Consider the following 15,266-nt stretch of genomic DNA (forward strand, 5'->3'; position numbering starts at 1 on the left):
ACCAATGCTCATCTCATACGGTATCAATTATTGATTTTCCCTTACACTGATCTTCATGCAAAGTGTTCTGAGAAGTCGACGATGAAAATCTTCAACATGTCACTTTTTATCAGTGATGTTAGTTGTACGGAGTGAGCAAAATCAGTATTAGTTCGGGAGGAGTACAAGCTTGCTGTAGCTGCACAACATGCAAGCGATATGTTATACCCCGATACAGGTCACTCACGACAGCAATGCCATCCATCGAAACACTTATGCGTTTGCATATATATGCTGTACAATGCAGCCTGCATAATTGAACATGGATTTAATGACAATATCGAATCCTGTACATCCATTTCTCTGACGCTTTACACTGAAAGTGAATGCAAGCTACATTAATTAAACAATGAATATTCGCATTGATGAAATAGACGGGATACAATACGAGAGAAATAGTTAAAGGTTCAGAGTGATTGTCAAGTCACTTTGCCCATCATATTTTTCTTCGTGTTAGCCTCCGGTTTCAGTAAGATAATATAACATTTAGGAGCAAAAATGCAGACAACCAAACCAAAGCTTGATGCCCAGATTGCAAATACTTCGACTGCCACAGTGTACTTTCCAGGAGAGCTGACATAAGCTGGGATAAAGGTTATCCAAACGGCGCAGAAGATCAGCATACTGAAAGTTATATACTTCGCGTCGTTGAAATTATCCGGAAGCTTTCGTGCAAGGAAAGCAAGCACGAAGCAAACAGTGGACAGAAGACCAATATAGCTCGACACAATATAAAAGGCTTTTAAAGAACCCACATCACACTCCAAAATAATAATGTCTCTGTAATAGGCCATGTTCTTCAATGGATAGGGAGGTGATACACTTAACCAGATCGCACAAACTAAAGCTTGAATAAATGTAAGGATGAACACTCCTAGTCTCTGTTGCGTAGGTCCAAACCAGTTCATCAAATTGTTATTGGGAAGAGTTGCTTTAAATGCTATCACAACAAGAATAGTTTTCCCCAAAATACAGGAAATAGAGAGAACAAATACAATACCAAACGCAGTCCGGCGCAACATACAAGACCATCCTGTTGGCTCTCCAATGAAGGTAAGTGCGCACAGGAAGCAAAGCGTTAGTGCGAAGAGAAGGAGGAAGCTGAGCTCCGAATTGTTAGCTCTCACGATTGGAGTTTCTCGATACTGGAAGAATATAGCAGCTGCAGCCAGTGTAAAACCGACTCCCACTAAAGCAAGTGTCACTAACACAAATCCCAGAATCTCGCCAAAGGAAAGAAATTCGACCTTCTTGAGAACACATCGATCTTTTTGTTGATTGGACCAGTATTCCAAAGGGCACTTCATGCAATCTGCGGAATCTGAAAGAATAAAACATTTTTTTAAACGCAAACATTACTTGTGATCAAAGAATTAGGGAGTGTACCCTAAACTGATTTGTACTGACCTGTGGTGTTGCTAATCTCACCATCGGCGCATTCTGCACAGTCAAAACAGCAGATCGGTTGTCCTTTCCTGTTGACCTTTCTTGTGCCGGGAGGACACGGTTCTGTGCACACGGCACGTGGAATCTGAAGGAACAGAAAGAATGTTTACTTCGACCGTCACTTCGGATCAAAGAACGGCTCTGTACAGAAGGAGCAGCAGGCTCATGGTGAAAGCGCTCGCTTTTTCACAGATTATTCCTTCTCCGCTTTTCCCCAGGGTTTATATTTCCTTCCCTTCAAGTAACTGATGCAAGTTGTTTTATGAAAAGTAACTGATGAATCTCCTTCCCCTATCATTTCAGGCAGTGCCAGTCTGACGAAGAGCCATCCAGACTCGAAACGTTGTCTCAATTCTCTCTCCACCTTTGCTGTCAGACCCGCTGAGATTTTCCAGCATTTTCTGTTTTTGTTTGACTGAGACAATAAAACAGATGGGCGATGCTGTTTGATGGACAGATTGACTCTCTTCGGAACAATGTGCAAGGAAACAGTGCAATGTTGATCACAACTCGTGTTTTCCCACTAATTTAGCCTCTTTGAAACGTCACTTCAAAACTGAAAAGTCCTGCGGACTCGAAACGTTAACTCAGTTTCTCTCTCCACAGAGGCGGCTGAACATGCCGCGAGTTTAGTCCGTTTTGACTTTAGAATTCCGGCATCCCCAGCATTTTGCTGATATTTCACCTCAAACATCTGTTAGCTTATAAGCGATACTTGGCACTTGAACCTGTTCCTTCGCAAAACCCTCATGATTTTGGTAATCTCTATCAAGCCTCCTCTTATTTTCTACTCGAAGAAGTACAGCTCTTCCAATTTCTCCAAATAACGGATGCCCCTCATTCCTGCTACAATTCTAATAAACCTCTTCTCACCCCCGTGAAATCCTTGACTCTTTCCTTATATAATGATGCAAACAGCTGAACACAATGTATGCTGCTAGTTAGAATTCAAGCAAGCTAAGAATTGTTTTTAGATTATCGATTCGGTTGTTTAAGAAGAGAGGATATTTTGTATCCATGTTCCTGCAGCATTGAATTTGTGTCAGAGATGCACAAACCCAACTAACATTGGGGGGGAGGGGCACAGTAGCACAGTGCTGCTTCACTGCACCAGGGATCCAGGTTCAATTCCTAGCTTGAGTCACTACCTGTGTGAAGTTCGCACGTTCTCCCCGTGTCTGCATCGGTTTCCTCCGGGTGCTCCGGTTTCCTCCCACATTTTGAAAGACGTGCTCGTTAGGTGCATTGACCCGAACAGGAGCAGGAGTGTGGCGACTGGGGGAATTTCATAGTAACTTCATTGCAGTGTTAACTGGCCTTACTTGCGACTAATAAATAAAGTTTAAACTTTTAAACTTTAAATAAAAACAATATACTTGGAACACTCCCCAAAATACTGAGGAGGTGATGACCTCCTGGTATTATCATTAGATCGTTAATCCAGAAACTCAGCTAATGTTCGGGAGGACCCTGATTCGAATCCTGCCACAACAGAAGGTGGAATTTGGATTCAATAAAAAATACCTGGAATTAAGAATCTGCTGATGAGCATGAAACCATTGTTGATTGTCATAAAAACCCACCTGGTTCAATAATGTCCTTAAAGGGAGGAAACCTGCCATCCTTACCCAGTGTGGCTTACATGTGGCTCCAGAGCCACGACAATATGGTTGACTCTCAATTGCCCTCCAAGGACAATAAAGGGATAGGCAATCAATGCTGGCCGGCCAGCGACGCCCAGGTCCCAGGAATGAATTTTAAAAAAGAATGCTGGAATCTGAAACAAAAACAGAAAATGCTGGAAAGTCTCAGCAGATCCGACAGCATCTGTGGGGCGGGAGTAAAACTAATATTTGTCGGCCGTCATATGTATTTTGCAAAAAGAAAAATTCACTTAAACATGTCCAGGTGTTTACTTCACCGGAATAGTGGAATCACTTTGTTTTCTAAAGAGCGATTTTTGGCCAAACCGCAGACAATTTTCTTTTGCTTGCCTTGCTGTGAAAGGCAATTTAATGTACGGGCTGCTGAATTGACCAATCAGTTGTTCGTTCGAGGAAGAGAAAAGTGTAAAAGGAAAATAAACACATATGAGGTTTTCGACTAAATCATAAAATCATCACCTTTCAGTGATCTCCAATCCTCCAACATTGAGACATTGTTGGCAAGAGACAACGATCCATTTTGTTACAGAAGAAATGTTTGCTGGAAGCATTGATTAGAATCAGTAGAGTTCAGCGAGGGCATGCAGGTAATTAATGTATGTGGGGGAGAAGGAAGCTTTAGGGTGGAGACCCTAGGCCGATTGGGATAATTTACTTCAACATTTCCATTCAATGGAGTTGCAGAATTATTTTCAAGATCAACATCGTAATTATTATCTGATAACTCTGATTATTTAATTGGATAAGACTATTGTGTACTGTTCATGATTACTACGACTGGTCCCGTCACATCCACTCTAGCAAGCAGCGGCCAACGTGCAAATATTGGAAAGTTAACAGATGGAAAGAAATAACAGCAACGTTTTTATGGCTTCTTTTGCATGCAGTTACGTCAAAACAAGAAGTAATGCCAAAATGATGTGGGGGTAGGGGTGGATAGGAAAAGGAAAAGGCAGAAAACTGCTTCTGAAATGGCTTTGAAAGTTATTCATTTATATTAAACCAGGAAAAAAAAGGATAGGCAATAAATACCAATCCTGTCAGTTCCATCAAAATCAAGGCATTAATGAAACACACATATAGTTATTTCAATGCTGTGGGTCTAAACCTCAGATTTATACCATAACACATGAATGGCCAACAAAAGGAACATACCTGATCCTTAACGCCGCTCCACATAATATCACCGATATTCAAGTTAAGTTCTTGTCCAAAAGGAGCTGTACCATCATAATATCCAATGTTCACAACTTCGACTGTTCCCTTCAGAGTCAGTTGCAAATTAATCAATTCATATGCCGGGACTGGATCACCATTTTCATCAAAGTACATGATTCTCCCAGTTCGATCTGTGAAATTTACTGAATGTAGATAATGGAGCAGCTGGAAATAGAATAATACACACCATGTAAGTCTTTAGCTGCAACATGGCTAAGTTGTATATGAACATGTGCAATAAAATTCACACACATTAACTCAAACTGAAAGGCTGGAAATGGACCAATGAACAATTCAAACAACTCCCTTAGAGCCAGGGGCTTGGAAGGAGAACAATGTGTTAGATGTGTGCAGGGGGGCTTGTTGATTCAATATGTTGATAATCCACTCAGGGAGGTGGCCATATTAGAATTGGTATTGGGGAATGAGTCGGGCCAGCTAATCGATGTTTCATTGGGGGTGCATTTTGGGCTCAGCAACCATAATTCCATAAGATTTTGGGTAGTCATGGATAAGGATAAATGTGGCTCTTAGGTGAGGTTGCTTAATTGGGCGAGGGACAAATACATCCAAAAGAGACAGGAACTGATGAATGTGGATCAAAAGAGGCCATATGCGGGCAAATCCACATCTGGTATGTGCGGGGCTTTTAAAGGCCAGTTGAAGTGCAGAAGTGCAGGACATGCATGCCCCTGCAAAATGGAAGATAGAAATGGCAGGATTCGAGAAGCATGGATAACAAGGAAATTTGTAAGCTTAGGCAAAGGAAAGTGGAAGCATGCGATAGGCCTAGGCAACTAAAAACTGATGAAGCCCTTGACGAATATTGAGAAAGTAGGAAGGGACTTAAACATGGAATTGGGAGGGCTAAAGGGGGCGGTGAAATGTCTTTAGCAAACAGGGTCAAGGAGAACCCCAAGTTTTTATGGATATAAAAGAAGCAAGAGGATAGCAAGACAAAGAGTAGGCCCACTCAAGGACAATGCAGGGAAGTTATGCATGGAGATACAGAAAGGGGTGAGATCCTTAATGAGTACTTTGTATCAGTATTCACTAAGGAGACGGGCATGATGGATTGACGGATATTGAGATCATGGATGGGTGTGTGAACGCTCTAGAGAATGTCAATGAATCAAAGGAGGAAGTGTTGGATATGTGAAATTGCATTAAGGTGGACAGGCCCCCAGGGCCAGATGGAATCTAAGCTTTTGACTATCCACTCTATCCATGCCTCTCATAAGCTTGTAGACTTCTATCATGTCTCCCCTCAACCTCCGTCGCTCCAGTGAGAACAAACCAAGTTTCTCCAACCTCTCCTCATAGCTAATGCCCTCCATACCAGGCAACATCCTGGTAAATCTTTTCTGTACCGTCTCCAAAGCCTCCACATCCTTCTGGTAGTGTGGCGACCAGAATTCACTGTATTCCAAGTGCGGCCCAACTGAGGTTCTATAAAGCTGCAGAGAAGACAGAGAGTAGCGGTGGAAGGGCTTTTTCGGAATGGAGATCTGTAGCTAGTGGTGTTCCACAGGGATCATGCTGGGACCTCTGCTGTTTGTAGCATATACAAATGATCTGGAGGAAAATATGGGTGGCCTGATTACTACGTTTGCAGATTAGTGGAGTTGCTGATTGTGCTGGGGATTGTCAGAGGATACAATATGATATAGATAGATTGGAGACTTGGACACAGAAATGGCAGATAGAATTTAATACGGACAAATGTGAAGTGGTATATTTTGGAGGATCAAAGTTAGGTGTGAATTATACTGTAAATTTGCAGAACATCTATGAACATTAACATACAGAGAGATCTGGGCATGCAGGTCGACAGTTCTCTAAAATGTTAACACAGGTGGCCAAGGTGATTAAGAAGGCATTTGTCATGCTTGCTTTCATTGGTCGGGGCATTGAATACAAGAGTTGGAAAATCATGTTGCAGCTACATAAAACCTTGGTTAGGCCACTTTTTGAGTATTTCTTCAGTTCAGTTCGCCACAATAGCAAAAGGATGTGGAAGCTTTCGAGAGAGTGCAAAGATGGTTCACCAGGATGTTGCCTGGTCTTGAGGGCATAGGGCATGAGGAGAGGTTGAATAAACTAGGGTTCCTTTCGCTCGAAATATGAAGGCTGAGGAGAGACCTGATAGAGGTCTACAAAATTATGAGAGGCATAGACAGGGTGGATAATCAGAGGCGTTTTGCCAGGGTGGAAATCTCAATTACATGGGGGAACAAGTTCAAGGTGAGAGGGAGAAAGTTTCAGGGAGATGTGCGGGGGACGCAAAAAGTGGTGGGTGCTTGGAACGCGTTACCAGAGGTGGTGGTGGAAGCAGGCACATTAGCAACATTTAAGAGGCATGTGCATGGATACATGAAGAGGGAGGGAAGAGAGGAATATAGACCAAGTAAGGGCAGAACTTTTCAATTTAGTTGGGGCACCGTGATCGACATAGGCTTGAGGGGCCGACGGGGCTGTTCAGTGCTGTCCAGGTGGTACAGTGGTGAGCACTGCTCCCTAACAGTGCCAGGGACCTAGGGTTTGATTCCTGGCTTGGGTCACTGTCTGTGTGCAGTTTGCACATTCTCCCCGTGTCTGCGTGGGTTTCCTCTGGGTGCTCCAGTTTTCTCCCACAGTTCAAAAATGTGCAGGTTAGGTGAATTGGCCATGCTAATTTCTCCCTCAGTATACCGAACAGGCGCCGGAGTGTGGCGACTAGGGGATTTTCTCAGTATCTTCATTGCAGTGTTAATGTAAGCCTAATTGTGACACTAATAAATAAACGTTTTTGTTCTTTGTTTAAAAACATGCCAATATTGGTCCACGTTATATAGACGGACTTAATCTCGGAAAGGCTGTGCCAAATAATATGTGTGTACCTGCCACGGTTGAAAATTGGAAATTTGAGCGCACGTATTATTCACAAAGGGTCCATTGCCTTCTTCGCAAGATAGCATGTCGTTCAGAGCATGCGCCACCGCGTAGACAGCTTTGTACACAATGTAGGAACTTCCGTCCATTATCGCCGGCAGATACGCTGTTTGTATTTCTTCCAACCGCTCCTTCCCTGTGCACTGCCGCACGGGACGTGCTGAAGCAGTTTGCAATGTCGCATTCTCGGCCTTGAACGAGCACATGAATGCAGCTTCCCAAAATTTCTTCACGAAAATATTATCAGGGAACCTCGAAGGATGAATATTAAGAAGATAATCTCTGAGTCCGGGTATTTCTGTCCGAGGGGTGGCCAAACCAATTGTCCCAACCAGAAATCGTGCCCTTTCTTCAGGTGAAACCAACTCTTCAGTAACCCACCCTTCGCTTCCAATCCACTGGATCCCGCTTACATTTTGACGCGAAAGTTCCTTCAGTAAAAGTCGCACTTCTCGAGGATGTAGGAATCCGATCAACACGGGTGTCGTCGCCTGTTTGATCACGTGGACTATTTTGGTAATTTTTTCTGCAGGATCCGTCCGATAAAACACTTCAGAGTACGCGATACAAACCCCAAGTTTCTCGGCCTCTTGAATAAATGTTCGCATTCCAAAATTCCCGTAATCGGTGTTGCTCCGAACGGTCCCAATCCAATTCCAGCCGAAAGTTTTCACGAGTTCAGCGAGAATTTTGGTCTGATAGTCATCACTTGGTATCGTTCTAAAAAAGGTGGGGTATTCCTGTTTATCACTGAGGCAGGAGCAGGTGGAGAAATAACTAATCTGTATATAAAAAGTGTGAATATATGAAAACATGTATTGAGAGTACTTTCAAATATCATGTGTAATTAGCATGATTTGGCAACATTTCTGGAGTGAATCATTTGATATTTGTATATAAGTACATAGAACATAGAACATAGAACATTACAGCGCAGAACAGGCCCTTCGGCCCACGATGTTGCACCGACCAGTTAAAAAAAAAAACTGTGACCCTCCAACCTAAACCAATTTCTTTTCGTCCATGAACCTATCTACGGATCTCTTAAACGCCCCCAAACTAGGCGCATTTACAACTGATGCTGGCAGGGCATTCCAATCCCTCACCACCCTCTGGGTAAAGAACCTACCCCTGACATCGGTTCTATAACTACCCCCCCTCAATTTAAAGCCATGCCCCCTCGTGCTGGATTTCTCCATCAGAGGAAAAAGGCTATCACTATCCACCCTATCTAAACCTCTAATCATCTTATATGTTTCAATAAGATCCCCTCTTAGCCGCCGCCTTTCCAGCGAAAACAATCCCAAATCCCTCAGCCTCTCCTCATAGGATCTCCCCTCCATACCAGGCAACATCCTGGTAAACCTCCTCTGCACCCTCTCCAAAGCCTCCACATCCTTCCTGTAATGTGGGGACCAGAACTGCACACAGTACTCCAAGTGCGGCCGCACCAGAGTTGTGTACAGTTGCAACATAACGCTACGACTCCTAAATTCAATCCCCCTACCAATAAACGCCAAGACACCATATGCCTTCTTAACAACCTTATCTACTTGATTCCCAACTTTCAGGGATCTATGCACACATACACCTAGATCCCTCTGCTCCTCCACACTATTCAAAGTCCTCCCGTTAGCCCTATACTCAACACATCTGTTATTCCTACCAAAGTGAATTACCTCACACTGCTCCGCATTAAACTCCATCCGCCACCTCTCGGCCCAACTTTGCAACCTGTCTAAGTCTTCCTGCAAACTACGACACCCTTCCTCACTGTCTACCACACCACCGACTTTGGTGTCATCAGCAAATTTGCTAATCCACCCAACTATACCCTCATCCAGATCATTAATAAATATTACAAACAGCAGTGGCCCCAAAACAGATCCCTGAGGTACACCACTTGTAACCGCACTCCATGATGAATATTTACTATCAACCACCACCCTCTGTTTCCTATCCGCTAGCCAATTCCTGATCCAATTTCCTAGATCACCCCCAATCCCATACATCTGCATTTTCTGCAGAAGCCTACCATGGTGAACCTTATCAAACGCCTTACTAAAATCCATATATACCACGTCCACTGCCTTGCCCCCATCCACCTCCTTGGTCACTTTCTCAAAAAACTCAATAAGGTTAGTAAGGCACGACCTACCTGCCACAAAACCATGCTGACTATCACCTATCAATTCATTACTCTCCAAATAACTATAAATCCTATCCCTTATAATTTTTTCCAACATCTTGCCGACAACAGAAGTGAGACTCACCGGTCTATAATTCCCGGGGAAGTCTCTGTTCCCCTTCTTAAACAATGGGACAACATTCGCTAACCTCCAATCTTCTGGTACTATACCAGAGGCCAACGACGACCTGAAGATCAGAGCCAGAGGCTCTGCAATCACTTCTCTTGCCTCCCAGAGAATCCTTGGATAAATCCCATCCGGACCAGGGGATTTATCTATTTTCAGACCCTCCAGAATATCCTGCACATCCTCCTTATCAACTGTAATACTGTCTATTCTACTCCCTTGCAACCCAGTGTCCTCCTCAGCTATATTCATGTCCCCTTGCGTGAACACCGAAGAGAAATATTGGTTCAATGCTTCACCAATCTCCTCCGGTTTCACACATAACTTCCCTCTGCCATCTATAACTGGCCCTAAACTTGCCCTAACCAACCTTCTGTTCTTGACATACCTATAGAACGCCTTAGGATTCTCTTTAACCCTATCCGCCAAAGTCTTCTCATGTCCCCTTTTAGCCCTTCTAAGCTCGCTCTTCAACTCCCTCTTAGCCAATCTAAAGCTTTCTAGTGCACTACCCGAGTGCTCACGTCTCATCCGAACATAAGCCTCCTTTTTCTTTTTAACCAACAAAGAAACTTTTTTGGTGCACCACGGTTCCCTAGCCCTACCAATTCCTCCTTGCCTGACAGGGACATACCTATCACAGACTCGCAGTAGCTGCTCCTTGAAAAAACTCCACATGTCGGACGTTCCCAGTCCCTGTAATCTCCTAGTCCAACCTATGTTTCCTAATTCTCTCCTAATAGCCTCATAATTACCCTTCCCCCAGCTAAAACCACTGGCCCGAGGTTCATGCCTATCCCTTTCCATCACTAAGGTGAACGTAACCGAATTGTGGTCACTATCACCAAAATGCACACCAACTTCCAAGTCTAGCACCTGGTCTGGCTCATTTCCCAGCACCAGATCCAATATAGCCTCACCTCTAGTTGGTATCCTGAAGTTTGCCATTCACCATCAGCTGAATTGAACTAACTAAATATTTACTGTGGCTGCAAGAGCAAGAGGAACTGGAAATTCTGCTGCACGAAACTCACCTCCTGTCTCCCTAGAACCTGTCTGGAATGTGATGGAATCCTCTCCATTTGCCTGGATTCGTGCAGCTCCAGAATCAAGGAAGCTGGACACCATCCAGAACAAAGCATCCCACTTGATTCACGCCCCATTCATCACCTTCACTAATTAGTGACACTAAAAAATAAACTTTAAACTTATAAATAATCTTTTAACTTTAAACCTTCAGATCCACTCCCTTCAACACCGAGGCACAATTTCAGCAGCGTGCACCATCTAAAAGATGCAGCAGCTCTCGAAGACTCCTGCAACAGCATCTTCCTAATACATAACCTCTACCACCAGGAAAAACAAATGAAGCTGATGCATGGAACCGCTGTTAGGTGCACGTTCCCACCAACCACGTATGTGATTCGGAATTCTGCCGCTTTTCCTGCACTGTCCTTGGATCTATTATCGTTATTCCCTCCTTACAGCACTGTGGCTGTGCCTACAGCACATGGACTGCAGCAGTTCCAAAAGTAAATTCGTCATCACCTTCTCAAGAGCAATTAGGGATGGGTAGTAAAAATGCTGGTCCAGAAAGCGGTGCTTTCACTGAGGGAGAATTTAGGGTAGCCAGTGCACTTAACCATCTTTCCGACTCTGGGAGGAAACCGGAGCACCCAGAAAAAACCCACACAGACACAAGGAGAACGTACACACTCCGCACATACAGTGACCCAAGCCAGGAATCGAACGTGAGTCCCTGGCGCTGTGAGGTATCAGTGCTAACCACTGTGCCACCGTGATTAACCTTCCAGCACTGAATAAACTAACGGGAGATACTTAATAACTAGTTAAATGAATGTATTTACATGTTACCATCGGAATTCCAAAGGAGCCAACTGCCCTTGCAGTTGCAATGGAGGACGAGGACATATCACAGCCTATAATGGCTGCGACATTGGAGGAACCTTTACATTGAGGGTAATTAATTAGTTCTTGTTCTCCGTTGACCAAAGAGAGCGCTGCTTTTGACGCAATGGCGGAGGACGAACAGTCATCGTAGATTTTATACCCCAGTGTGAAATTCTGAAGTAGAGTTTTGCTCTGGTTTATTTCTTCAATAGCAAATAGCATGGTCTGCATTAATCGAAAGTTTGACAATTGAAAACTGTGGAAAAGGTAAACAAAACACAGTACAAATAATCAAATCGTAATTCAATCGCTTGTTGCATAATATAGTTAAGACGCAATATTTTCGATCAAACCTCAGCAAATAGAAAATATATTCAATCCGTAAAGAGCACAGATGCTTTTTTTTCGACAACAAGTAACAGCAATCACAGGAGGTGTGAAATTCTATATCATCACGATAAACGAATGTCTGTATTTGCAACTGAGCACGTATCGATATATACATAGATATCTTTGGATTGGAATTACAGTAAAAATATAACTTGAATGATCTTGACTCTTCAATTAAAATTCTTCAAGGTTTCTATTTAGATCCTAAGATTAAGCAAATTAGACAAGTGATGATATTTAATAAAAACAACAACAGGAATTCAGATTAATGCACAGCTAATTTCCCGAATATTATTGCACACGTGAAGGTTCTAATTTTTGACACTGGGGTCGCATGGTGGCACAGTGGTTACCACTGCTGCCTCACAGCGCCAGGGACCCGGCTTCGATTCCAGGCTTGGGTCACTGTCTGTGTGGAGTTTGCATATTCTCCTCGTGTCTGCGTGGGTTTCCTCCGAGTGGTCTGGTTTCCTCCCACTGTCCAAAGATGTGCACGTTAGGTGCATTGCCATGCTAAGTTATCCTTCAGTGTACCCGAACAGGCACCTGAGTGTGGCGACTCGGGGATTTTCATAGTAACTTCATTACAGTGTTAATGTCAACTACTTGTGACTCGTGAATAAACTTTACTTTACTTTACACTGAAGTTAAAGGCTGTGCCCAGACTCTGCGCAAAGAATAATGCCGAGGTTCATGTCACCTACAATTATAATGGAATAAATCGAAAAGCAACTTCCATGCCTACACCGCAGGCAATGCGGAAAGCCTTGCCCTAGGTACCCTGCCCTTTCAGACAAGGAGACTTGACAGTCAAATTGATATACAGGGTGGTGCCCTGGCACGTAGCAGCGAGATATCCACAGGACAAGTCAGAAATGGTTGGTTTCCATTTTGCAAATGTGGAGCTACATTCCTTCAGATATAAATTATTACTGGAGATTTTCAAGAAGAAAAATGCACTTTTCATTTCTGTCCCATTAATTTCTTTCTTAATCCAAGCCGTTTCCTTCTCTTTAATTCTCTCCATGGCTTTACAAATTATATGCTCTAATTTACCCTTTCTGTTTGAGACCCTGCGTGTCTCGATGGGATCAGTTGTAAAGATTCGCTGCTTTTTTTCCTATTCACTTAAATCTTAGATTCTCAGTCGAGGGCGCCATCTGAACCATATCGCCAAATACCGTAGACTAGCGTGCAAAAGGGCACAGAATATCTGTGGGCAGCTGTACGTTTCACAACCAGCTGTTCGCCGCTGAGACATTCATGTGGTCCATACACACTGCAGCTGCAACAGTATTTTATGTCCCAGTAAATCCATTTTCTAACACCTTATCGAGCTAAATTTGAATGTTCTGAAAGATAAAGCGGGAAGAGAAGGAAGTGCACCATCGCCAATGCACAGTTGTTGACAACATTGCACCCGCCCACATTTGTTTTTAGCCCCAATGTAATCAATAGCTCAGCTGCCGCTCCTATAGGGGTAGTTGCATAATGTGAAAAGGACATTTGATATTTCTATTCAGTGACATTGAGGGCACTGAGATTCAGAACTTCACGATGTTTAACACACATCTGGTTCCGTAGCAACTGCATCCTAAATATATTTTAGAAATCGTTCTTGTAGTTGTATTTATCGGTAAACAGGTTAAATTGCTTAAATGGTTTCAGTAATATCACGGCTGCCGCACACAACTGTTGTATTTAGTACCCGTGGGGTGATGATTTAACGTTCCCTCTGTGCATTACGTTTACCCATTAGAAATTTGTCAGGATAGAAACACTCAGTAACAAATAAATAATATGGTAAATAAAAATTCTTCAGTCTGGGTCAATGCATAATGTTACATTCAATAATTGAAGGATAATCATTCTGTGGAAGCTTTTCGTCGAAACAAAGCATCTGAAAATAACACCATTATAGGACATCCATAGAAAAATGAAAACGTTATAGAATGCGTTCCCGAAACCATAAGATTGTATTTCAAATAAGTGAAAAAATGAAATTAAAATGTTTTATTGTCCTTTTTTACAGTAATTAAAGTCTCTTCTGCTCACGGCAGCAGTTAGACCCACCTTCCGCACACGGTGTCTGTCGGAGTTGTGATGAATGAAGGCACCTCCTGATTCGCATCTCGATGTATCTTAAATATTCCGCCCAGGATAATGTCACCATCCTCAGATATACTGGGGAGATTATCTTTCGCTCTACGGGTACAGACCATTCCATGTGTTTCCCTCTTGGCAAACACAACTAGCAAAAGGAAAACCAGAAACAGAGTCATTGCCTTATTGCAAGAAATCTATCGCTGGGTTATGAGGAAAAAGAGAGTTCCAATATATATAGCTACTTTCATAGCCTCCAGACATCCCAAAGCTCCTAGCAGCAAATTAAGGCTTACCACTGAGGTCATGCAGGAGGTCCCGAAGTGTTACATAGTGTACCGTCTACTCCGGCGTGCGGAGTGGTTAGTCAATTCTACAGAGAGAAAAATTCACTTCTATTACAAATAGGCAAACTCTTAAGGCCATTAGAGAATAAACCTTACCCGACTGAAAAGCGCAATGCACAGAGAATGTGCAAAAAACTATATGATGTGGATGATCATCACCAGATGTAACTTTTGAATGTTTAGAGAATATCAGAATCCGTGTTATCTCAAAGTTAAACCAACTTAAAGTTGAATCTTATATTAAAACTAAGTTCTGGAATATGGAAGGCCACAGCTGGAGTATTGTGTGTAGTTCTAGTCTCCGTATCACAGGAAAGACTTAATTGTTCTGGAGAGAGTGCAGAAGGTGTTTGCAAGAAGGTTGCCAGGGCCAGAAAAGTGTAGCTACGGGGTGAGATTGGAGAACTTGGGGCTATTTTCCTTGGGAAAAAAAGGCTGAGTGGTGACTTGATAGAGGTGTTCAAAATTATTAGGGGGAGAGATAGCGTGCACAGGATAAAATAGTTTAGATGGCAGGAGAATTTTAGAACCAGGGAACATAGATTCAAGATAAGTGGCAGTAGGTGTAAAAGAGACAGGAGGAAGAACTTCTTGCGCAAAGGGTGTTGAGTGTTGGAATTTACTGCCCGGGTTGTTGGTGGAGACAGAGACACTAAAATCTTTTTAAAAGTACCTGGATCTGCACCTAAGTGCTATAAGCTACAGGGCTACGGGCTGGGTGCAAGAAGAGGGCGTTAAAAAGGGCAGCTGGTTGTTCTGGATCTGAAATGGACAAGATGGGCTGAATGGCCTCCTTTTCTGCTGTTTCTTTTCTATGATTCTCTGGTTCTAATTGCGAGGTCGAAGATCAATTAAATTAAAATCTGTTTCTGATCAAAGTCACATGTCGTTCTTTGGCAGAA

At 43.0% G+C, this 15,266-nt stretch overlaps 1 protein-coding gene across 1 annotated transcript; it reads right to left on the minus strand.

Moving 5' to 3' along the window:
• Nucleotides 1-458: 458 nt before the first annotated feature.
• Nucleotides 459-11,746, minus strand: LOC144482755 (extracellular calcium-sensing receptor-like). The gene is made up of 5 exons (XM_078201597.1): nucleotides 11,489-11,746; nucleotides 7,247-8,080; nucleotides 4,305-4,532; nucleotides 1,447-1,570; nucleotides 459-1,360 (listed from the first exon to the last, which is right to left on the minus strand). The coding sequence occupies exons 1-5, from the start codon at nucleotides 11,744-11,746 to the stop codon at nucleotides 459-461; spliced, it is 2,346 nt and encodes a 781-aa protein (XP_078057723.1).
• Between the last annotated feature and the right edge of the window lie 3,520 nt (nucleotides 11,747-15,266).

Source organism: Mustelus asterias, chromosome 3 (genome assembly GCF_964213995.1).
Source record: "Mustelus asterias chromosome 3, sMusAst1.hap1.1, whole genome shotgun sequence".
Lineage (NCBI taxonomy): Eukaryota > Metazoa > Chordata > Chondrichthyes > Carcharhiniformes > Triakidae > Mustelus > Mustelus asterias.

Excerpts from the sequence above, each read along its gene's own strand:
- LOC144482755 (XM_078201597.1), bottom strand. The coding sequence starts at position 11,746 with ATGCTATTTGCTATTGAAGAAATAAACCAGAGCAAAACTCTACTTCAG. Across the intron at positions 4,533-7,246 it reads CCAATTTTCAACCGTGGCAG|CTGCTCCATTATCTACATTC; the intron begins GTACACACATAT and ends TTCTATTTCCAG. Across the intron at positions 1,361-1,446 it reads TGAGATTAGCAACACCACAG|ATTCCGCAGATTGCATGAAG; the intron begins GTCAGTACAAAT and ends TTATTCTTTCAG.